The following is a 25,249-nucleotide window of genomic DNA, read 5'->3' on the forward strand; positions in this document are numbered from 1 at the left end:
AGTGCCTGAGCCCAGGCTGGGGCAGTCGGGAAGGTTTCCTGGAGAAGGGGACATGTAAGCACAGACCTGCAGTCTGAGGAGGCACTAGTGAGGCTGAGTTGCTCTCCAGACCATGTTCTTTTTGGCCCTCTGGGTCCCTTATCACAGACTGTCCCCACTGCCTGGACTACTCCTCTCTTTTTTCACCAGGGAGGGAAGGCATGAGACTAGCCCCCTTAAAGTCAGTCCCCCAGCTGGGACTAAGCAGAGTCCCTGTTGAGCCACTAACTCCCGAGCTCTGCGCTGTGGCCTCTACTTCACCTCCCACAGGCCACGTGGCTTCAGCGCTACATAAATTCAGTACTCGGTAAAAACAGGCTCTAGGGTGGAGGGCTCCTCCAGAGAAGTCGAACCTCGACGTCTGGTGGGGGATGCAGGAGTCTGACTGTCTGCATTACCAAACTCAGGTTCTGCGGCTCACCGCTCAAAAGCCAATAATTTGAGAGGCAGGCGTCAGTAGAAAGGAAAGTTACTTTAATTAGAAAAGCCGGCAATCTGGGGAGAAGGTGGATTCATGTCCAGAGACCAACTCTAAAGATTCTGCTCAGCCATGACATTTTTTAACGGGAAAAATGAGGGGGAAGAATCTCAGTGAATCATCGAGGCAGGAGGTTGGGTTCTGCATCATTCTCCGTTGAGTGCAGACTGGCTGACTCTTCAGGTGTCATCTTGCCTGTGTGATCTGCCTGCAGGATTGCTAAGGGGGCAATTGTGGATAGACAGTCATTTTCTAACTGCTTAATTCTCTATTCTTACTTCTTTTAATTTAGAAAAAGAATCAACAAGTTAGACAAGGCATGGTGTGCATTCAGGAGAGATCAGAAGTTCGTTTCAACTGCTTAGTGATCTCATTCCTATAATTAGGTTGTTTTAAGGTTAGAGGGGAACAGAAATGGGCAAACAGGAAAGGGACGAAAGAGCTACTTTCAATTCCCCACTGTCAAATATCATTCCATTTCTACGGGACTACGGGCGACGGTCTATCTTCTGTAACTTCTTCACGCTGACAGAGGGCACAGTATTCTCAAAATGGAAGATGTCAGCCTGGGTCTGAAGCATCTCTTTGCTGACAGTTTTACTTGCCCGCTTACATATACGGGCAGAGCAAGCTACAATCATTTTGACGCCCACAAAGATATAGAACATTATGAGCAATAATGTTAATCCTGTTCTCTTGAGGCCAGTTCTTGGAATTGTACTAGCCATAGATTCAGTACTGCTCAAGACGGAGCAGCTTATGTCATGGCTACAGTATGGTCATCATACAGTTAGCATTCTTCCCCTGGTGGCAGTTACAGTATCTGTAAAACAACTCAGGAATGTGCATCCAACACTGAGTCTATGACACTATTGTCCTAATCATTAACTGCTTGGTTTAGTACTGGGTTGCAGGGAGAACTGCAGGGTTCTAATCAATTCCATATGTACCCTGAGGCCCTCCCCAAGGTGGCCCCCCCACATTCTCCAGCCCTGAGTTCCTACCTGAGTCAGCCTGGGGAAAGTGTAGAGTGGCCACTCTCATCCACCGCCTAGAGGGAGCCAGGGCTGGCTAACCGAGCAGAGGGAGGCTGTCTTGGGGTCCCATCCCCACATACGGTGCACAGCAGTGCCCACCCCGCTCTTCCTCCTGGTGCCCTGCTGTGTGAACACTGAAAGCGGCAGTTCGTTGACTGGAATTCACATGCATGTTCATTTGGGAAAGAAGGACCAGAGTGCAGCCCATTAGGCCCTGCACTGTCCTCCCCTTCCACATGGACGGCTTCACTCAAGCTTCCCAACCATAGGATAACTCATAGGGACAATTATCTTCACCTCTGTTACAGGAATTAAGGTCGGGAGAGGGTAATTTGCCAGAGCCGGCAGTGGTGAAGGCAACCATCAACGCTCTCACCCCAGCCTGGACCCCATAGCGTCCACCCAGCCTCGTGTTTGCATTGTGTCACCGCTTGTCCGCGGGGCCACCCTCCCTCACCACCTCCCCGGGGCTCCCTTGCTCCCACCCCGGCGCCCAGGGCCTCAGGGGGATCGGGAGCCTCCCCGCCCGGCCTGGGCGCGCAGGATCTGTCGGGGCAGAGCCGGGACCCCGGCCAGGGGCAGGAGTCCGAACCCTCCGTGCCAGCCCGAGCGCCGGCAGCCGCTGAGCCGCCCTTTGTTTCGTGACTTCTGCGGAGTCACGGTCACATGCGCTTCCGGCACGGGGTGTTCCGGGCGCCGCGCCAGGGCCCGGGGACGCCCCCGCCCCTCGGCCCAGCCCGCGCGGGGCCGCCCTCCTCCGCTCTCCCGCCTGCCCCGCCCGCCCCGCCCGCCCGCGGGCCAGCGGCCTATCTCCGAGCCCCCAGCCCTGGAGCCTCCCTCCCCGGCCGCGCCGGTCGCGCAGCTGTGCTCCGATGGCCTCTCGTCTTCTCTGAACTCCGCGTGGAGCCTTCCATAGCGGCCTGGCGCGTTCAATACCCAGATATTAACGGGGGTCCGCCCGTCTTCCCTACTCCAGACACCAAGGGCGCAAAATCAGGCGCCTCTCTCCCCGATGGATCGCTGTGCGGTAAATGCGTGGTGGTCAAGTACCGAACTCCATTCTTGTCGTTTCATGGGGTGGCCGTGCAACACCAAGCCTCTCTCCTCCCCCACCCCGATTCCCACAAACAGAAGGAAACAAAACTGAGCCACCCGGGGCGGCCACAACAGACCATCTAAGGGCCAAGGCCCCAGTCAGGGGCAGAAATGGGGCTGGCTCCTCTGTCCTGGCCTGGCCACCACTGCTCCGGCGCTCCCGGGCCCAGGCTGTGCCCTGGGGCACTTGCGAACCTTGGCGCCTCATGGAGGCCATCTCTGCTTCACTCAACGGAATTCAAGAATTCATTCAACAGATACTTATTGAAAGCAAACTTATGTTCAGGGCGACCAAGTTCCTTCCAGATGCCAGCCCCGTGTTAAGCCTCCTCCAGAATGTGAGAGGATTCCCTCTGTGTAGCAGCAGTGCCCTTACTATCCCCCTGAGGCTCAGCTTCCCAGAGGAGGCCTTTGTTCAGAGCAGCTCGGGAGGCCATGCCTGGGGGCCGGGAATGGAGGCCCTGCCTGTCCCGTGCTTCCCAGTCTTGGAGGTGCAGCAGGGAGTGGCAGTGCCAGGCTCTGGGTGAGCATGGGGTGGGATCTAAGGGACCCTTTCTGTCTCTAGGCGACCCTTCCCAATGCCTCTCAGGGAGGCCTGCAGGGAGGGACTGGGGCACGGGATGGGGGGGGCGGGGGCTGGCGGGGTGGAGACCTGGGAGAGGAGAGGGAGACAGCCCGAGGAGCAAACTGTGGAACCGGAGGCCGGGGTGCACGTGCGCTGTGGCGTCAGGGCTTGGTGGGGAAGAGCAGGCAGGTGAGCTGCCGGCTGCCGCTGTGTCTGTCCACAAGTGGTAGGGGGTGCTGCAGGTAGTGCTGGACGAGGCGGCCACGGAGGAGAAGAGCTGCACGGGGAAGCAGGGCATCCATGAGCCTCATGCAGGGAGAAACTTCCTGAGGGAGCTGGGGGGCTCTGGCGAGGGAGCTTGTTGACATTTTTCTAAATATTTTCCTTCCTGTTTGCCCCATGAAGCCCCACTGCATTTTGTTGCCCAATTCCAGGCCTTTCCTGGGATGGCGCCCCTGCGCATGTTGTTGGCCGGACTCCTATTTCCCAGGCCAGATGAAATAACTTTGAGGCCTCTGCCCGGGGCCTTCCGTGTGGGGAGCTGAGTGGTGACTGTCTCTAGTTTGCAGCCTAGCAAGTGCTGGGTGCAAAGTTGAGTCCTTGGTACAGACACGAATCTGGACTACCTGGGCCCTGCCCTCCTCCCAGCTGGGTTCATACAAATGCCCCCACCTGGGCCCCATGCAGGCCGGGCTCTTTAGGAGGGGGTGTCTCCCCCAGAGCATACTGGGCCTCTTCTCAAAGTGCCGGCTTCTGGGAAGGAGTTCTGGGCGCTGGCCACTGAGATTTCCACCCACTCCAGAAAAAGGCAAAAAAGGGGGGGTCTTCCCCAGGGCAGTGTTCCCGGCTGGGCCCAGGGGCTGCTCTGCTGTGTCTTGCCCTTCAGCCCCTACCTCTTGCAGTACCCACCTCCTCGTGGTTCCTGCCTTCCTGGCCCAGGGCGTAGTGGCGTCCGCCATCCAGCCGGCGGATGGGAATGTTGAAGACCCGGCCGTGGAGAAGTACTGCCAGGGTGAAGGGCTGAGAACCACGAGGGCCTGAGCTGGGGCGCACGGTGTAGGCCCCGTTCTGGGGAGGAGAGCCCATCGTCAACCTCACCTTCCAGCTATAGCCCTGACTCCGACCCCTGCCCAGCTGCTCCTGCCGGCTCAGCCAGCCTCAGTCCCTGGGCAGAAACGGTTTCCCAAGAAGGCGCAGGGGGCCTGAGGTGCCCCACCTTTTGGCGTCGCAGCAGGGCACTCTCAACAGAATGGCGGTCACAGTTCCCTGAGTACCAAGGCTGGCCCAGCAGATCGCCTTCCTGTACATACACACACAGCGGCTCAGCGATGTGCCAGGGCACCGGATCGGGGGTGGGAAGCAGAGAACCCCCGGGTTGCAGTTATTCGTGCTCACGGCCACTCGAGCAGAACAAGGATGTGTCCGCGCCTGGAGCTGCACACACGTGTTCAGTGGTGGACACCCACCCGAGAGGGCTTCTGGGTAGGGACTTGGGCTCTGCTCCCATGGGCCTCCCCCACCAGCCCTCTCCCAGCCCCTCCTCACCTCAGCAGCTGAGGCGTTCTGGGTGGCAGCTACAGAGCAAAGAGAGGCTATCCTTCCTGCCGGAAGAAGCAGATTATAGCCCTGGGGCTGAGAGGGGATTAGGCCAAGGAGGCTTGGGGCCCAGCTGCGAAGGTTGGGGAGGTCACAGAGGGCGTGCAAAGGCCTGAAGCCCAAAGCGGGACACCCAGTGCTTCACTCCCCCGCCCCAGGGCTCTGGTAGGACCCACCGGCTAGGCCACGCGTGACCTCCAAGTGAGGAGTGATTTTAAGGTACAGGTTGGGAGCTTCCTGATTTGGTGCAGATCCTGCAGAATGCCCAGGGGGTCCTCTGAGACCTGCTCTCCGCTGGAGTCAGAGCTGCAGGGACCCCCTCAGTGAAGCGGGATGTGGGGGGCTGGGAGGCAGTCTGAGGCCCGCAGGGGAGGCCCTGCCAGAGGGCTTGGGTTCATGCTGACAATGGCGGTACTCACCTTTAGAGGTGGCATTCGACGCTCCCTGGCACACAGGATGCTGGGTCAGAAGAGCTTGGCCCTGCAGGCCTGCTCCTTTGGGCTGGAAGTCCTACCCTGAGCCTCCCTCTCTCCCTCCCCGCTCAGCCCACCACCAGCCCAAACCCCCAGCCTCTTACATTCCGAGCTTCCTGGGGGGCTGTGGGGGGCCTGTGGGGAGCGAATTGGGGAACAGAGCTCAGGGGCTTTACCTCCTTCAAAAGAAAAAGCCCAGTGACCCGATCCTGGAGATCCCAGGGTCAGGGCTGGGAAGCCTGGGTAGGCCCTTCAGGCCCCCAGCACACACCTGCGGCACTCACCTGGGCCCCACTGATGTCCTTGGTAGAGGGACTGGGGGCCTCAGGACTTGGGAGCTCAGAGTCTGAGGCAAGGCCGGGACTAAAACAGAGAGGGCAGGCTGAGCTGAGCACCAAGCGGGGAAATCCGGGTGACCGGGGCGGGGCAGGGGACAGCTTCTCTGCAGCCTGACTTTTGGGGAGCCCTTCCAACCAGGCAGAGCACTGTCCTGGCTGCAACAGCTGGGAAGCGCCCCCCACCCCCCAACCAAGCCCTTGCTCTAAGGGGGTCCCCTCCTTGTCAGGCACTGTGTGGGGCAGCCCGGACCAGAGGCGTCCATGTGGGTGTCTGAAGGCAGATGTGTGATGGTAGGGGTGCTGAGAGAGGACAAGGGCAGGAGATGGAGCCAGGAGACTGCATCGTGCTGCCTCTGGGCAGCAGAGGGCCTCAGGGCAGGACGGGGCGGGGTGGACGGAGGGAGGGAGGGGTTCACCTGGACTGGGCTCACAATCTAGGTAAATGTCCTCCTCGGGCTTCTTTGCTGGGCCCGGCACCTAGGGTAGGAAGGGGCGTATGAGACCCAGGGTTTGACCAGTGAGTGGGAGGGAGGACGAAGCCATCACTTGGGGGAGCTACTGGCACCTCACCCCCCACCCCCACGGCGCCGCCCACAAGGTGGACCTGGAATGATTGAAAATGCTCCTTTGCCCGGAAGGGGGCGCCCATGAGCACCTCCCCCGTCCTGTGCTCAGAGAGAGTGAGCACCCAAGGGGAGCTCTGAGCGAGGCCCTCCCCAGAAGGACACTAGCGGACGCCCTGCCAGGGCCTGTGGCAGAGGGGGAGAGGCTCGGCTTCGGGCCTTTTCCCTGGATTTAGGGATATTTCCTGGCCCTCCCAGCTCACCCATCACCACCACCACCCCCAACAACAACTTCCTAGCCAGAATCCTAGAGTGAGGGGCCACTCACTGCCCGGTCTGGTGCACCCAGCTCTGGGAGGAAAAGGAGAGACCCACCAGCCAGCAGCAGCAGGGAGAAAGAAATTCAGTGAAACTTAGGCTGGAAGAGTGGTGTATCCTTGGAACTTCTCTGAGGGGATCCTCAGAGCCAGCTGTGAAGTCCCAGGAGAAAGCCATCCTCACCCCCGATCGCCTTGCTTCACACCCCCGGGGTGCCCCCCGCCTGACCCAGAGACCTCAGCAGGTGCAGCAGGGGCCCCGGAGTCAGGGACTCTGTGACCTCAGGCAAAGCATTACGTGTCTCGGGGCCTCAGTCTCCTCCCCAACTGCCTGCCTGGGGGGGAGGGGATTGGCAGGTAAAAATGAGGAACAGCTGCGGCGGATGCAGCGACCGGACAAAGCATGAGATCAATGTAAGGCCAGCTCAACTTTCCCCCGGCCCCGACCTCATGGAGGTCAGGATTCCCCTTCTCGGGGTGGGGAGTAGGTGGGCCTCGGAAGGAGAGAGGATATCCCCATTACCTCGCCTCCCAAAGGGCCAGCTCTGCTTTGTGGCCTCCGGCGGGCTCCATGCTGCCTTGGGCTGTGGGCACAATGCGGTGGCGTGAGGGAAAATCAGGTGGGGGGCTATGGAGGGGAGCTGCGGCATTGGGAGGGCAAGGCTGGCCGGGGTGGGAGGCAAAGGGACTACGTATATCTGTGCAGCTTGAAAAACACTACAACACAAGCGTTAATGTGCAAAGGAGGCGACTCTCCTCTTTGCCTCTATTCTGTGGCTCTTTCTTTGGTGTGAATCTCTCCCAGTTTTACTTTTTATTCCAATAAAATATACGATGAAAGTGGTAGCTCTCAAAGCCCACAAACGGGATCCTGGCGGGGGTGAGAGCTGGCAGCGGCTGGCAGCCGAGTGAGGGATTTCTCCCCTCTGTAGGCAGCGAGGGCTGCACAGGCTTTAGGGTCCAGGAGGGGCAGCGGAGCTTCAACCCCCCCTCACCCCCACCCCACCCCCGCTCCCCTCTCCCAGCTCAGGCGAGAAGGGTGAGTCTTTGGTGATGCTGATGGGGAGGGTGCAAGGACCAGGCCAGGCAGGTGGGAGGAGCGACTGTTAACGGGGCTCTGGCTTCTGACGCAGCTAATTTTTCAGGGGCCTCCTGAATGCAGACGTGGGGGAATCTTGCAAATGAGATGCCTCTTAGATTTACTCACTGGGAAATGGTAGCCTGGGGTGGGGCAGGTGGGGAGGTTGTTCATCATCTCGGGCTGGGGCTGCGGTGGCGGTGGTGGCGGTGGTGGCGGTGGTGGTGGTGACATGGGAGGGCCCAGGGGGCCAGAGTGATCTGGAAAAGACCCCTGAGCATTGTGACCCGGTGGGCTCCTCCCACGTAGGTTCCAAATTTCCTCCTGCCCCCCACCCAGCCTCTGTTCCCTCCTCCCTCCCTCACTCCCCTCTGTGCTCTCTGGCTTCCCGACAGCCCCGTCTCCATGGCAACTGGAGGCGGCCAGCTTCCCTGCCCCCACCTGGCCGAGCCTGGGAGCTGTCGGGGTGGGATGCCAGCAGCAGCCGGGGCTCTCCTGGCATCCCTACCCTTGCTCCGAGTTGTGCTAGGATCTCAGAGGGGGAACGCCAGGCCCCAGGGACCCTGTCAGGCCTCCTGCTTTCCCATTGTTGCCTTGGTTACACTGCCCCTCCAGGCTCCTCTCCCCTTCCCACTCATCCTCCTTCCCTTCTCCCCTCCCTCCCTCCCTCCCTCCCTCCCTTCCTCCATCCCTCTCTCTCTGCCCAGCCAAGAGGCCTCAGTGACTGCCAGCTGAGGCCTCCCCTCGCTGCCCCAGGCCAGACAGAGGGAGACGAGGCAAGGCCTGGGCCCTCTTCCCTTGTGGGGACCCTCCCATCCTGCCTGACCACCTGACCTCCCTGCCTCAACTTCCCAGCCCTCACCCAAGTACAAAGAGTCCTCCTGAGTGCCAGGAAGGTGGGCGGGGGCTGGGTGGCGGAGCACAGCCTCACAGGGGAGCAGCTCATATTTATCCTCCTCTTCTTCCTCCTCCTCCTGGGCTTCTGGGAAGGGATGCTGAGCACAGGGAGGACGGAAGAGATGCAGGAGCCGTGGTGGCCGCTGCCTCCCCCCACCCCCACCCCAGCTCCGCAGCTGAACTTACCCTGCGTCTCCTGGTCCCTGAGGCAGACAGAGGAGATGGGCAGGGGTCATCTTTTCTCCAAGCAGGGGAGTCTGGATGGGAGACTGGTGAGACTGTCCTCATATCCTCATGGCCCAGTCCCTCTCTAGCACAATGACTTACTCTCTCTCCAAAATATAATAAACCATCTGCACTCTTACAGTGGCCTCAAAGGAACCATTCACGGTGGGCCTTTCCAACACTGCAGCAAGACCAGTGAGGCGTTTTGGAGATAGGGGGGTCTCACAGCCTGTTCCACCTATGCCAGTCCCCACCCCATGCATCCCTAATTCTGACCGAGACAGGTGGGAGAGCTAGGGCCCAGTGACTTAGCAGCACCGGACTATAATGGGCAGGAGGTGCCCAGAGTCCTCAGGGGAGACTCGACTTGCAGGGGCTCCTACGCATCTGGGGGTTGGTCACTTACCTGCACATCTTGGGGGTGGAAGGTGTGGCCCCAACCTGCAATCAGACTCCAGTCAGCTCTGCCCAAGGGGCCCTGCGTTTGTGTCAGCCAGACCATGCACAACCCTGGGACGTTCACATCCATGACGGTGTGAATGGCGTCCCCTGGAGTTGTGTGACGGCAGCCTGGGACCAGGGCAGCAGGAGGAAGCGTCTGGGGGCAGAGCTAGTGCCTGTGGGAAGCTGGCAGTGGGGGGCCCTAGTGTTTCCAGGGGGTGGAGGTGCATGAATAGTCTCACTGGGCATGGAGGGCCCAGGCAGAACCAGCACCGCTCTAAGGATGCTGGTGCCCAGGAAAGGGACAGCGAGGTGGAAACAAGAGAGGAGGGCAGAGGAAAGAGAGGAGCCCAAGGACTCACCTGGCCTTGCTCCTGCTGAGCTTGTCCTGGAAAGAGTCAGGGAGGAAAATAAGGGGGTGGTCAGTTCAGGTGGGATGTCTCTCCCTGCCCGGAGTCCTGGGCCCCAGGGGTGGGCAGGTCTGTGCACCTGGGGCTGCCCCCAGAACCAAGTCTCACCATGGCCAAGGTAAAGGAGCTATGCCTCCCCAGGGTCCAGGTTCTGCCACAAATGGCCTGGGGACAGGGGCCCTATTGTTCCCATCATTTGCATCGTGCAAGCACCAGGAAGGTGGGCCTGCTGTGGCCTCCAGCCCCAGACCAACTTCGTCCATGCCACTCCCAGGGCCCAGCCCTAGCTCCCCCACCACTGCATCCCACAGCTGCGGCTCCTGCCCCCTGCCCCACGGGAGGAAGAGCTCCCTCCTCAATGCCCAGGCCCGCAAGGCTGGACCAAGGGCCCCAAAGCTGCCTGGTCAATGTCGCCTCCTCCCAGAGACTCAGACTCTACTCAGGATGAGCCAGACCAAGCCCTTTCCCAGTTCACAGAAGACAGGGTATTAATGGCAGATCCAATTAAAAACAGGAGACCATCCCTGCAGACACTTTTCTTAAATCCTTTGTGCCTGCTGTCATTTGCTGGTGAGTGATGATCAATGATCAAGGAGATGGAGGTTAGTGAAAAGCTCAGAAATACACACTTATATTGAGTCTGACAGCTTCCTTTCTTGGTGGATGTAGTTCAGTAGGTAGTTATTGAACATCCACTATACACCAGGCACTGTTCCAGGTGCCGAAGGTGCTGTAGGAAAGTTAAACAGGCAGGCATTACACATGAATTTCCTCACTGGATTCTCACAATAGCTTCATGATGCAGGTCCTAATTTTATCCCTGCTTTGCAGACGAGGAGAATGAATGTATTAGTCAGCTCAGGCTGCCATCACAGAGTACCACAGGCTGGGTGGCTTAAACAACAGAAATTTATTTTCTCACTGCTCTGGAGGCTAGAAGTCCAAAATCAAGGTGCTGTCAGGGCTGGTTTCTGGCGAGAGCTCTCTTGCTGGCCTGCAGATGGTCAGCTCCTTGCTGTGTCCTCATATGGCCTTTCTTCTGTGCATGCAGGGAGAGAGAGAATTCTGGAGAGAGAGAGATTTCTGATCTCTTCTAATAAGGACACCAGTCCTATTGAATCAGGGCCCCACCCTCATGACTTCATTTAACCTTAATTACCTTCTTAAAGGCCCCATCTCCAAATATAGTCACACTGGGGGCTAGGGCTTCAACATACGAATTTGGAGGGAGACACAATTCAGTCCAGAGCACTGAGACTCTGAGAAATGGAGTGACTTTCCCAAGGTCATACAATTAGTAAGTGTTGGAGGTGGAATTCAATCCAAGGTTTGCACAAACCCACAGCCTGTGCACTAACCACTGAGCTTCCTGTACCTCATCTAGGATTGGGTCCTGACCCTCCTTTCCTGTGATGGAATTAGAAACATCAGTAATCACTGGTTTCCTTAGGGAGCCCGTAACTTCCCGGTGCTCTGTTACCCGGGTGAATTTTGGAACTCTGACTTCTGAGAAGTGTTGAGGCAAAAAGAAAGGGCAGGGCCTGGTGTCTGACTCTGTTTAGACCAGGGAATGAGGGAACACAGAAGAGGATCATGAATATAAGATCCTTCCAGGACACTGTAACTTTCCTGTGGTTATCATTTTGGTGATGTCCTGGCTGTTGGCACAAAGGAAGAATGAAGGCCATGAACTTGCATCTTTGGAGGCCATGGGGCTGGGGGAACTGGGGACAGGGTCCAGGGTTGGAGCTGGCCACAGTCTTCAAAGGCCACATGATTCCTGAGACCTGCAGGCAAACGGACACTTAAGAAGCTATGAACTCAGCCATAAAAAAAAAAAAGAAAGAATGTCATTTACAGCAATGAGGATGGACCTAGAGATTATCATATTAAGTGAAGTAAGTCAGACAGAGAAAGACAAATATCATATAATGTCATTTACATGTGGAATCTAAAAAATAGTACAAATTGGGAGTTCCCTGGCGGCCTCGTGGTTAGGATTCCGGGCTTTCACTGCTGTGGCCTGGGTTCAATCGTGGCATGGCCAAAAACAGAAACAGAAAAAAATCTTTAAATAAATAAATAAAACTTAAAAATAGTATAAATGGGGCTTCCCTGGTGGCGCAGTGGTTGGGAATCCGCCTGCCAATGCAGGGGACGCGGGTTTGTGCCCTGGTCCGGGAAGATCCCACATGCTGTGGAGCAGCTGGGCCCGTGAGCCATGGCCACTGAGCCTGCGCGTCCGGAGCCTGTGCTCTGCAACGGGAGAGGCTACAACAGTGAGAGTACAAGTGAACTTATTTACAAAACAGAAACAGAGTCATAGACATAGAAAACAAACTTATGATTACCAAAAGGGAAAGAGGGGAGAGGGATAAATTGGGAGTATGGGATTAACATATACACACTACCATATATAAGAGAAACAACAAGAATTTACTGTATAGCACAAGGAACTATATTCGATATCTTGTAATAAACTATAATGGAAAAGAATCCCCTAAAAACTATATATACATACATGCACACACATATATATGGCCAAATCACTTTGCTGTACACCTGAAACTAACACAATATTGTAAATCAACTATATTTCAATAAAAAAGAAGCTATGGGGACTTCTCTGGTGGCAAAGTGGTTAAGAATCCACCTGCCAATGCAGGGAACACAGGTTCGAGCCCTGGTCCGGGAAGATCCCACATGCCACGGAGCAACTAAACCCGTGCGCCACAGCTACTGAGCCCACGTGTCACAACTACTGAAGCCCGCGCGCCTAGAGCCCATGCTCCGCAACAAGAGAAGCCACTGCAATGAGAAGCCTGCGCACCGCAACGAAGAGTAGCCCCCACTCACAGCAACTAGAGAAAGACCGCGCACAGCAACAAAGACCCAAAACAGCCAAAAATAAATAAATAAATTTATTAAAAAAAAAAAAAAGAAGCTATGAAAAGTCATTGGGGTGGCTTAAGGGGGGCCCATTTGGTGTCATGGGAAAAACTGTGCAAAGAAAAACAAAGAATCCAGGCTTGGCGTCAGGGACAAGAATCTCCTCCCAACCTCCACTCCCCAGCTGACCTTTGTTCCACATTTGGGCCATAAGGCAGTGGGCAACTTCCCTCACCAAGGGGACCTGCTGTCAAAGTCAGCAAGATGCTCTAGACACCACCCCGCTGCAAACTCCAAACTGAGTGGGTTTCCCAGTCCAGACTGCCCTTGCCACAGCCACCTCCTCCTTCTGTTCAGGGCTTTGCATAGGTAAATGCCAGGGCCTGGGTGAGGGAAAGAGCCCCAGGCAGAGGGTGGAATCCATGCCTTCTGGGTGGGGGCACTGACCTGGGCAGATCGGGGAGAAGGGGATGGAAGGAGGCTTCCTCACAGCTTTGTGTCACCGCAGCCAGCCCTGTAGCACCGTGCTTCCTGCTGATGGCACAGGCAGATTTGGACAACCTCTTTCTCCATCTTTGGCACAGGACTGTTTTCTGTACAATCATAGCTATTCCCTCGGGATGAATTCCTAGAAATGGAATTACTGGAAACTCACATTTCAAAGGTTCCATTGCCCCATTGTCTGGCAGCACCTGAGTGCCAGTTTTATGGTCCTTCCATAGCACACAGTGATTCTCCACATTTTCCAGAGCTCAGCTGCTGATCTCCAGTAAGAACAGGCCATCGTTTTCAGGCCCAACATAGTCTAAACCCACCCTAAGAAAACAAACAGCTCTCTAGAGCAGTGTTCCCCCACTTGCATGATCACAAGAATCAACTGGAGGGCTTGTTAAAAGTCTTAGATTCCCAGACCCTCCCTGAGAGCTTAAGAATGGGATGTTCCAGGAGGGAAGTGGGAATCTATATTACTTTAAACAAGCATCCTAGATCAATCTTATGATCAGTCAAGTTTGAGAAACGCTGCTCTAAGGGAAACGTTCTGAGAAGATGCGACTCCTAGGACATCTTTAGAATCACACTCAGCCTTTAGCTCATGGGGAACATGGGGGTGGCCAGCAGAGAAGAAACATGACACAGACCCTACGCTCCAGGGGACCCTCCGAGTGATGGAGAGGCCCCAGGAGACATTCAATCTCTCTGTGCTGCAGTCTCCCCCTGTGTAAGTGGGGGTGGGAACAAGGCACTCCTTGCGGTGGAGGCGCTTCTGTTGAATGAGATGAAACACGTGAAACACACAGCACATGTGCGGTAAATATCAGCTCTTCCTGAGTAGGTGGTACCACGGTCCATGGAGTTGCTGCCAGCAGACAGGGAAGGTGGCCAAGGCTGGCAGGGGTCCCCGGTGTGAGCGACGTGGGAAGCATTGTGAACAGGAGGGGGTGATTTCTGAGGACCTGATGGAGGACAGGTAAGCAGGCTGTGGCCAGAGGTCTCAGAGGTGAGAGAGTGCAGGCTGCGGAGCAGGGGATGCTGAGGTGTGGTGGCTGGACCCCTAGAGGCTGAAGGCCTGCCATTCCCACTGGCTGTGGATCACTTCCTGTGTTTGGTTGGGGCCACTTCCACCGTATGAATCCTTGCCTCCATTCACAGAAGCCAGATGAGGCCTTCCCAGCCTCTCTTACGGCTGGGGTGCAGGCATTCTGCCAGTCAGATGCCCCCATGCTGGGCTTTGTATCCAAAGCAGGCACCAAGAGGCATCCATCCGGGACTTCCCTCGTGGCGCAGTGGTTAAGAATCCGCCTACCAATGCAGGGAACACGGTTCGATCCCTGGTCCGGGAAGATCCCACATGCCGCAGAGCAAATAAGCCCGTGCGCCACAACTACTGAGCCTGCATGCCACAACTACTGAAGCCCACGTGCCTAGAGCCTGTGCTCTGCAACAAGGGAAGCCACCGCAATGAGAAGCCCATGCACAGCAACAAAGAGTGGCCCCCACTCGCCGCAACTAGAGAAAGCCCGTGCGTAGCAACGAAGAACCAAAGCAGCCAAAAATTAAATAAATAAAATAAAATAAATACATTTATTTTTAAAAAAAGATGAAGAGACTCTGTCTCTTATTAAAAAAAAAAAAAAAAAAAAGAGGCATCCACTCTAGGGAGGAGGTGACAGCCATATCCTGTTTCCAGAGGCCAGGGAGGCTGAGATCCCAAGTGGTACCACCCAGGGCCAGGATCAATAGTGTTGGCCCAGAGGTGCCTCCACTAGGCCAGCTTGGCTGTGGCCTTTGAGACATTGTTCCTGGCTGGTTCTCTGGTTCTCCTGGAGATGTGGCGAGCTACAGAATATTTTTAATAAATTATTTTCCAGCCTAAACTAGCTAAGGTTGGTTTCTCTTACTTTCAGTGAAGAAATCTAACTTAGGGACACAGCATCAGTGGGATCATCACATGGATACCAAGAAGGCCAAACTGTGAGGCCAGGTACAGGTGTCTCATGGGAAAGTGGGACCAGGTAGAAATGAGTATCATAGCTTTACATTTCTATACTCTTGGGCCTTTTATATGACGAGCATTAATTAATTCTATAATTTAAAAATATCAGTCAGTACAGATTAAAAGGTAAAAAGAAGAAGGAAAGAAGAGAAAGAAGGAGGGATGACCTGGATTTCAACCACGAGGAAGCGCCAAGAGAAGGACAGCCTGGGAGAAGGTAGGGCCCTGGGAGTGGGGGTCAGGGCCAGGGGGAGTTCCGGGGTGTGGGCTGGGGCCACCACAGGACAGCCAGGTCCCCTAAGCCAGGGAAGTAGGGGGAAGAGTGGGGGGAAAAAAAAGAAGCATGCTGTTAAGACAAGGCTTCTTCTCCGGGGAGAATGGGAATCCATCGGGGCAAGTGGCAGGGGTGGGGTCGAAAGAGGGAAGGAGAACTTTCTGACCATGAGTTCAGGCCTCAGAGGATGGGGAGGGGAGAGCAGGTCCTGTGAGGGGTGAGGGAGAATGAATGAGTCCTCAGGCTATTTTGACCTGAGCAAGTAGTCAAGTTAGAGGCCCAAGAAGCTCCTCGGGAGGGGCCTGAGGCCAACCGAACTGTCTGTGACTGGCTTAAATTTAAAGTCGGGGACCATCTTGAAGGAAGGTGGTTGAGAGGAGGGAGAGAAGGGGTCCCCCAGTGCTGAGAAGCGGAGGGCAATGTTGGGGCTGCTTTAGCGCAAGCTGGCAGAGGTCCCTCCTCCTCCCCGCCGCCGCTGCCCTCGCAGGCCTGCTGACTCAGCTTACTCTGGTGGCAGCTGTGACACGCGACGGAGAGCTGAAGCATGGACGACACAGACCAGCCTCCTAAGAGGGGTCTCTGGCCCCTGTCCCCCCTGGTGCACGATCATGGATTGCTGCAGCTTCAGAGGTTTGTGACAGGCTCTCCTTCCATCTCTCTGAAAGCAGATACAAAACTTGGTGTGTGGTTTGTGTTTTTCTGGGGGGCAGTGCACGAGATTTCTACAGATTCGCCAAGGGTTAGGGTCGAGGCTGAGGCTGGTTTTCCCTGGCCTCTAGGGTACAGTGCACAAGCCGGCACTGCCCTGGTCCCCTCTGCCCCTGCTGGGGTGCTCCGTCTCTGTCCCACACAGCCTGCCCTTCCCTGTTCGGGAACTTGCTCACAACAGGTTTGTTCAAGATGTAGCTCTGCCTGGAATCCTTGCGTGGCCCTCCCCACCATGGCTCCTTGAATGGAGACAAAGGCTTCTTGTTGCCTGGTAAGATCAGCCCTACCTACCTCTCCAGCCCCAGCCCTTCCATTTTCTCCCCACAGACTCACTCACACTCACCTTCTCTCTGTGGTTCCACCATGACTAGGCCCAGTTGGCCCATTCTGCACTCTGTTGACTTAAGGAAATTTCAGGTGGAAGGAATTTAGATATTTATTGTCCTTACAGAATATGACAGAGAGAAAGCACTCTTAAGTATAGCAAAACACAGAAATTCCCTGGTGGTCCAGTGGTTAGGACTCTGCACTCTCACTGCTGAGGGCCTGGGTTCAATCCCTGGTCGGGGAAATAAAATCCTACAAGCCACGTGGTACAGCCAAAAAAAAGAGAAAAGTATAGCAAAACACAGTAAAAAAAAAAAAAAAAAAAAAAGAGAGAGAGAAGAAAAGAAAGAAAAAAGGACTCTCTCATAGGTATGTTATACTTTAAGATTTTTTTTTTTTTTTGGCGGTACGCGGGCCTCTCACTGCTGTGGCCTCTCCCGTTGCGGAGCACAGGCTCCGGACGCGCAGGCTCAGTGGCCATGGCTCACGGGCCCAGCTGCTCCACAGCATGTGGGATCCTCCCGGACCGGGGCACAAACCCGTGTTCCCTGCATCGGCAGGCGGACTCTCAACCACTGCGCCACCAGGGAAGCCCTACTTTAAGAATTTTAACCAACCCCCACAAAGTCCACTCTCATCGACTCTGCAACAGGCAATCTTCACAGATGGTGCAAGCACCTTGTCCCCCCCCCAGACCCCAGCCCCCTCCCTCCACCTCAACTCCTTATCTTGCAGATCACCAGAGCTCCTTTAGGTGTCTTTAAACGTGATGCATCAGCCCACTGCTGAGATTCTGCCCTTGGGAGAGCCCAACAGATGTCCCAGTAGCAGGAAGCCTGGGTAAGATGGGGGCAGGATGGCTGCAAACACTTATGATAGTTCCTGGCTCTGTTCATCTCTTTCTAGTCTCAAACAGTCTCCTTACCTGGGGGCTGTGCACTTGCCTTTCTTCTGCAGGAACACTCCCGCCCCTTGCCTCCCTCTTCCTTCAGGCCACAGCTGAAGTCACCCTCAGCAGGGGTCCCAGACCACGGCAGTCTGTCCCCACACACTCTCTGGGCTCCCACCGTAGTTAAATCTATGGGTACATTTCAGGGCTAGACTGTGGACTCCCACTCAGCTGTAAGAGCTCTCAGTGGGTAGCAACTGTGTCTGTCCAGTTCACTGCCAAATCCCAAGTGCCCGGCCCACAGCTTGGCACAGAACAGGCTCTCGAAAAATATTTGCTGTAGCTGCACATTCAAACCTTACTCATTCTTCACCGCCTGCTCAAAGACCCCACCTCCCGCCGAACAGCCTCCTCTCTCTCCTCTGAAAGGCCCATGGCTTGCTCCTAACCCCCGCGCCTAGGCTGAGCAGTGTCCTGAGGCCCTTTCCCTGTTTATCTGCTTCTCTAAATGCAAATGGTTATCAAGGACTCTCCTCTGGGTAGCACTCCACCCCACCCCACCGCGCCCCCGCCTTGGCCAGATGTAGTATGGCCCTGCTTAGGCTTCTTCCTTCTTCAGCTCATATCCGGAGAGCCAGGCATCCCCTGTTGCCATTGCTTCCTTGTTCCTTTCTCTCAGGACTGATGAGCAGAAAGAGTATGGACAACTGGCCTGCCTTCTACCCTCCCCCTAGGAGAGACCTGGCGCTGCCACTCACGGATGTGTCTTCATCTGCACATCCTTCCTTGATAGGTGTGGAGAGCCCTGAGATCACCCTCCCCACCTTTACCAACGGAAAAGCTGAGACCAGAGTGGAGGTGGATGCTGGGCCTTGGGCCGGAGCCATCTAATTATGTACACAAGACCAAAGCCCTCAGTGCGTCCCACCCCGTCGTCCCGGCGGCTCTACGGACCTGAGCGGTTGTTCCATCGCAAAGGGCGGCCCCTGGTGGTGAGAAGAAGCGTGGTGGCCTGTCCCTCACCCCCTAGACTGGCTGCCAGAGGAAAGGGTGTGGCCTGCAGGACCACCGGCAAGGGCTTCATCCAGTTGTCGGTGCAAGAAAAAATCAGCAGAAATCTGTGAAGTCCTACGCAAATGAAAGATTAGAAAAATATGTACAAACAGTATTCAAAACCTTAAAGATAACTTCAACTATAATTCCACTATAGGTGGAAGGGGTTACTAAAACAATGAATTTGTTTATGGTTTTTAAATGCCAGTTTAAACAAACTTTTATTGAAAGCATTCGTGCGCTAAGGCTCTCTCTCCCCAAATGGGAATCTTGCTGTTGCCTCAGGATGTGTAACCAGTATAGGTGCAGGTACTTTCAAGTATAGAATATGTATGTTCCTGAGTTGCTCCCAAGGCCCTGAGGGGGAAAGAACCCAACTTTTGGGGCACCTTACCCTTAGACACATTTTCCGTCATGACTTCATAACACTGCCCTGTTACTTTAACTGCACCCTGCTGGCTGGATCTTCAGGAAGCAGGGATAGGCATTAAATGGCTTTGGCATATCCTTGGGCAAGTCACACAGGCTCTTACTGATTCAAGAGTCTGGTGCTAAGTCCTGGAATGCAGGAGAGAATGGGCTCTTATAAAGACTGCACTGATGGGGCAAGGGCTGTCTCCAAGTTTCTATGGTAACTATCTCTCGTCTCTAGGGGCAGAGGGGCTACTTAACAAAAAGCTGGTTGTCTAGTTACTGAACCCAGGTTTGGCTGCTCCATATTCAGAAGCCAATAATTTGAGAGGCAAGTGTCAGTAGAAAGGAAAGGTGCTTTAACCAGAAGAGTGGGCAATCTGGGGAGAAAGTAGACTCGTGTCCAGAGACCAACTCCAAAGATTCTGCTCAGTCATGACAGTTTTTAAAGGGAAAAATGAGGGGGAAGAATCTCAGTGAATCATCGAGGCAGGAGGTTGGGTTCTGCATCATTCTCCATTGAGTGCAGACTGGCTGACTCTTCAGGTGTGATCTTGCCTGTGTGATCTGCCTGCAGGATTGCTAAGGGGGCAATTGTGGAGAGAGAGCTAGTCATTTTTTAACTGCTTAATTTTTTATTCTTCTTTTTATCTAGGAAAAGACTCAACAGGTTAGAGCATAAGTCAGGAGTTAGTTTCAATTGCCTAGTGAACTCACTCCTGTAATTAGGTTCTTTTAAGGAACAGAAATGGGCAAACAGGAAAGGGGCAAAAATGCTTTCAGTCTTTTTTTTTTTAAATTTTAATTTAATATTGGAGTATAGTTGATTAACAATGTTGTATTAATTTCAGGTACAGCAAAGTGATTCAGTTATACATATACATGTATCTGTTCCTTTTCAAATTCTTTCCCTATTTAGATTATTACAGACTATAGAGCAGAGTTCCCTGTGCTCTACAGTAGGTCCTTGTTGGTTATCTATTTTATATAGACCAGTGTGTACAGGTCAATCCCAGTCTCCCAATCTGTCCCCCCAACCACCCTTCCCCACTGTTTTCAGTCTTAACAGAAATACTTGGAAAACCAAGCCTTTGAGAACTTCCCAGGCAGCAATGGACATGCTTAGAGACCACCTAACCAGTACATATGACCCCTACTCCAGTTACCAAAGGGAAATCTGGGCGTTCTACTTTGAATATCCTTTCTAGAGTTGTTTCTAATTTTTCCAAGATTAAATTTAGGAATATGTCTAGGAAGCAGCTGGTCTCCACCCAACTACAGAAGAATAAACTCTCACTGACATTACAGGGTCGTGGCTATACCGTCATAAACTAAGTATTTTCCTATCTACCTTGATGATCAGGGTCACAGCAGTATATGGCCAGATCAGAAAGTGTAAACTCTGAAAATGGGGTTGGAGACGGAAAGGCCAATGTGTTGCTGGCCACTGTGGTGTCACTGCTCCTGATACAGGTGTAACCTGAATCCTCACTTGGGAGCCAGAAATCAGCTGAGAAGAGGCTTCAGGAGAGAGACTGCCCTGGCCCCGGAAGGTGGGTGAAGTGGGGCCTCAGCACTGCTCATCCCACCAGACAGGCTGGACCCTTGAGCTCCTGACTGGCACTGAAGGGCTTGGGTAAGTCCCTGCTGTAGTGTCTCAGTGGATACTTACGCGACCCGGGAAGTTAGGACAAGAGTCCTGGCGCTCGACGCTGAGGTGTGAGCACTTTGAGAGCCAGCATACTGAATGAGAGTGCCCTGGTTATTACTTCCGGTCGGCGCCTCACTGTTACCTGGCTCTGCCATATAAAGCTGATGCCTGGGCGCAGGGCGCTGAGAGCGGTCACACAGCGTGGACCGAACATCCTGACCTATACCCCAGAACTCGAAGGACCCTGGCCTTCCCTGGGCTTCTCCAGGAGACCTGCAGGCCACACAGAGACCCCAACAGTCTTAGTCCTGCCTCAAGGTCCGGGCTGCTCCTCGCTCCAGGAAAAGGGAGTTCGCTCCAGGCGATGGAGGAGAGGGTCAAGGAGGCAGACTCTGCGTCCCTCCAAGGCAGCTGGCCCAAGCGTCCACCGGCCATCCCCTTCCCCGGCAGTCCCAGCCTGGTAGGGAGGGCGGGGCTCTGGATCGCTGAGAAGTGCTCGGGCCGGCGACCCCACGGTGGAGCAGTGTGTGCGGGGGCGGGGAGCCAGGCTGCGGGGAGAGAAGGGCCCTCTTCCCCACAGCAGGGGAGCCCACATCCCGCACCGGTAAGCCCACCTCGCCAGACGCTGACTTCCGGTCGTGAGCGCCACCCTCCCCGAAGCCCCGCCCCGCACCCACTGCCTGCTGGGATCTGTAGTTCGTGGGGGAGGGACCAACGCGGCCGGTGCGCGCGTTTGTGTCTGTGTGTTTGTGTGTCTGTGAGTGTGTTTCGAGGTCCGCTGTGGCGTCTCTGTCCTCCTGATCTCTCCCCCGAGGACCCACTGGTCCCGGGCTTGGCGCAGGGATCGCAGGCCACCGCTCCCGAGGTCCCGCCCCGCGGCCCACTCTTGCTGGGATTTGTAGTTTGGGCCTGGGTGGGGCCGCAGGTCGGGGGTCCCACCTGGGCCCGGCGTGGTACCATCCTTATTCCTGCTTTTTCCCGCGTGCCCTGGATCTGGACAGTAGACATGGCGCGGTGTCGCAACTCCAGCCGAGCTCCCCCTGGCCCTTCCCCCGGTCCGCCGACCCCGCGATGTACATGCCGGCGCCTGGAGGACAAGACGCTAGATGCTAAACTGAGGCACGAAGATGGGCGCGCTCTGGCCGGGTAGGAAGGTAGGGAAAGCCAGAGTGAGGACTTGGCCTGGGAGGCCCAGCCCAGGCCTGCTGGGCAAGACTGGACTAGGCGACAGTCCAGGGCCCTTTCAGTTCTTAAGAGTCTGCGATCAATGGTGTCTCAAAATGATGACCAGACCCGCCCAGGACCGGCTGGACACATTAGAGATGATTACCCTACAGAGCTGACAGATAACATTTTTGTCAAATTTAGCAACCCTACAGAAAGAGGCCGGGGAGGGAAAATGACTCTTTTGACCACGAAAACCAAGAAATGGAGCGACACTGGCCCACGGGTTTGCTTTGAGGATCAAGTTGGGGGGTAGGGGCTGTGTGTGGAGGGGGTGTTTTGTAAACTGTAAAGCCCCGGGCATGGGTGAGGTGTTATCTGAACTCTGAAGCACTGGAGAAAAGGTGCTGGGCCTTCAGGAGCCACACTTTAAAGGAGAAGTTACACTTACTGTAGTTAAGTAAGATGTCCCATTAGGAGAAGCTGGGTCGTAGGTACGTGGAACCTTTCTATACAATTTTTTTAAGTGGGGTGCAAATGGGTCGAGCCAGGACGTAACCATTTATAGGTTACAGAGCCCTTTCATTTGTTGACAGCCTTATTGAATGTGCAATTCAGTGTTTTTAAATATATTCTCAGTTGTGCAATTGTCACCACAAACTAATTTGAGAACATTTTCATCACCCCCAAAAGAAACCTGTACTGATTAGCAGTCACCCCCTAAAGTCCTCATCCCCTCAGACCCTAGGCAACCACTAATCTACATCCTGTTTCTACAGATTTGCCTATTCTGGACATTTCACATAAATGAAATCATATATGTGGTCTTTTGTGTCTGGCTTCTTTCACTTAGCATGGTATTTAAAAAATTCAGGTTGTAGCATGTATCAGTACTCTGTACTACTTTTTTTTTTTTTTTTTTTTTTTGCGGTACACGGGCCTCTCACCTCTGTGGCCTCTCCCATTGTGGAGCACAGGCTCCGGACGCGCAGCCCCAGCGGCCATGGCCCATGGGCCCAGCCGCTCCGCGGCATGTGGGATCTTCCCGGACCAGGGCACGAACCCGTGTCCCCTGCATCGGCAGGCGGACTCTCAACCACTGTGCCACCAGGGAAGCCCTGTACTATTTTTATAAATAAAACTTTTTTTTAAATTTTAAATCCCAGTATCTAGAGGATGGGCAGGGGTAGCCCCTTATGTGTGAAGGACTCAGAGCTGACACTAGCATTCAACGCCGAGAGCAGGATGGGCCTTGGGAGAGGAGGCGGGAGAGCAGTGATGTACAGTGATAGTTGGGAGGGGAGGCCGGGGGTCCTACCACCTCGCTCTGCATTTACTAAGGGAGTCCCGGAGCACGTTATTTTGACCCCACTTGGCCTCCATTTTCTCATCTGTAAAATGAGGATAATAAGAGGGCAAATGGGAGGATTAAATGAGAAAATCATATGAAGGACAGTGCCTGGCATACAGTGCCAACACTCAAGAGTGTTAGCTCTTATCATGAACTTACAATGCCGTGAGGACCCAATGTGACCCTGGCCTTGAGGGGGTAAACCTGTCCTCTCGTGTCCTCCCTGGGGACCAGTCCCTCCTGCCCCAGTCACTCGGTACCCTCCCCGCCACCACAATGCTACACCAGAGCTTCTCCTGGCCCGCTCATTCATGCTGTACTGGACAGTCCTATTTTCCCAACAGGTCACCAAGGAATTCTGGGGTGTCACCATCCAGGACGCCTCTGAGCACCCAGCAGTGATTGAAAAGAAACTTTCTAATCATGAGCTTTATTCAGAAAATATGGCCATCCAGACCCCCAACTCTTCCTCAGAGAAGCTGAAATGATTTAGAAAAATTCACTGCAGATCAAATTTAAAGCCTAGCAGTGGGCTCTCCTGGTGGAGCAGTGGTTAAGAATCGGCCTGCTAATGCAGGGGACATGGGTTCAAGCCGTGGTCTGGGAAGATCCCACATGCTGCAGAGCAACTAAGCCCGTGCGCCACAACTACTAAGCCTGCGCTCGAGAGCCCGCGAGCCACGACTACTGAAGCCCGCACACCTAGAGCCCGTGCTCCACAACAAGAGAAGCCACCGCAATGAGAAGCCCTTGCGCTGCAACAAAGAGCAGCCCCTGCTCGCCACAACTAGAGAAAGCCTGCGCACAGCTACGAAGACCCAATGGAGCCAAGAATAAATGAAATAAAATAAAATAAATTCATTAAAAAAAAAAAAAGACTCGCAGCATCCTGAGTTAGTGCCTTCAAAGGAATATTCTGGGGGAGCTGTGATATTGGAATTTTCAGGTATTGCAACAGATCCCTGCCATCCCGCCACTGCCCCGCCCCGCCCAGGCTGAGGAAATGCAACAGGTCAGCCTGATCTGCCCCTCTGGACTGGAGTCAGAGGAGCCAGAAGGGACTCCTCGTCTAGTGCTGCATTTTACAGATGGGAAGCAGGCTCAGAGAGGGCCATATGGCAGGGTAGTTAGAGAAGCCAGGTTGGGAACTCACTTAGGGAGAATCCTTTGCAATTTCAGGAAATGCTTAGCCCCGGAAATCAGTCCATAGCCTGGGTCTATGGGCACAGAACCAGAAAGCTGGCCATCTTGGGCGGCTGCAGACCTTGGCCAGAGCCCAAGTAGCCAAAGCCTGGAAGTCAGTCTCCGATGCCTTCCTCTCCTGGTTTATTTTAGCCAGATGTTTGTTTTAGAAGTAGGAGTTTATTAATCATAATGGCAGCCTGCACGTGTCTAGGCCTTTATTCTTTTCAAAGAGGCTCCCATAGGTCATCTCATTGGATCCCCACAAGCCCTCAAGGTAGGAGGGCTGGGGTAATTGTCCTTGCCTCACACGTGAGGAACCTGTGGTTCAGAAGGTTTAAGTGACTTTCCCAAGGTGACAGAGGTTAGGGCACTGTTAGAATTTGAGGAGTTTGCTCTCTGTTAATTCAGTAAAAAAAAAAAGAAAAATTTTTTTTTGGAGTGTCTCTTACCTGCTGAATGCTCTGCTGGGTGCTGGGGTCACAAGGATGACCTGATATGGTCCCTGGGCTGGAGGAGCTAACAGTGTGATGGGGAAGGCACACATGGCAGATGGGAGAAAGGGGTGGTGAGGGGACTTTCTGGTGTGGTAGAAGTGTTTTATATCTCGGTAGGGATGTGGGTTGCATGGGTGTTTGCATATGTGAAGACTCATTCAAATGCACACTTACGAGTTGTGATTTTCACTGTAAATTTTACCTTAAAAATGCAGAAAGTGGAAGTGCTCTGCCTAGCATAGCAGAGCAGAGCATACACTATGCCTAGTAGGGTCCTGGTGGGGCTCAGCTGTCCAGAAGCGGGCCAGGGGTTGACTAGGTGGCCCATGGATATAATTCCATCTTTGCTCCCAGGGTATGGCTGAAAATTTTTCCCACGGAGTCTGAAGACTCAGATGGCCCAGTGGCCTGATGCCCAGAGCACCCAGGGAGGACTAAGGAGGAGGTCAGGGATTACTGCACATTTCGAGGAGGGATATTTAGGCTGAGTCTGTAGGTGACCAGTTGGTCAGAGGAGGGTGGACACGTGGGGCGGTTTCTAAGCATTACTCAGGAATGGAGTGTAGTCGCTCAGGGTTGTCCAGGTGGAAAGGAGTAGAACCAGGCTTTGAATTGCTTCCCTTACCCCAGGCCCCATCAGTGGGCCTTGGAGAAAGTCATGCTGGTTGGAATTTTCCAAGCTGCTTCCCAAGAAAGGAAAAGTCCTCTTACCACTGCATCAAGGGGCCACGTCCTAATCCTGATGCCTCTTGTCAGCTGACATTTGCCGGGGTTTGCCTCCTGTGCAGGGCTCTCTCCATTCAGAAG

General features: G+C 54.5%; 1 protein-coding gene across 1 annotated transcript; it reads right to left on the minus strand.

Annotated features, from left to right (window-relative positions):
- Positions 1-492: 492 nt before the first annotated feature.
- SH2D6 (SH2 domain containing 6) lies at positions 493-20,895 on the minus strand. Its single transcript, XM_073791192.1, is given in 20 exon segments — positions 493-736; positions 1,522-1,568; positions 3,302-3,470; positions 3,473-3,491; positions 4,124-4,282; positions 4,431-4,514; positions 4,760-4,806; positions 5,215-5,254; positions 5,388-5,418; positions 5,568-5,646; positions 6,038-6,098; positions 7,025-7,085; positions 7,709-7,720; positions 7,722-7,839; positions 8,442-8,574; positions 8,663-9,142; positions 9,505-11,339; positions 15,716-15,867; positions 18,088-18,261; positions 20,270-20,895. Coding segments are annotated over 14 exon segments (1,041 nt in total). The 5' UTR covers positions 8,765-9,142; positions 9,505-11,339; positions 15,716-15,867; positions 18,088-18,261; positions 20,270-20,895; the 3' UTR covers positions 493-736; positions 1,522-1,568; positions 3,302-3,375.
- Between the last annotated feature and the right edge of the window lie 4,354 nt (positions 20,896-25,249).

This window comes from Tursiops truncatus, chromosome 14, assembly GCF_011762595.2.
Source record: "Tursiops truncatus isolate mTurTru1 chromosome 14, mTurTru1.mat.Y, whole genome shotgun sequence".
Lineage (NCBI taxonomy): Eukaryota > Metazoa > Chordata > Mammalia > Artiodactyla > Delphinidae > Tursiops > Tursiops truncatus.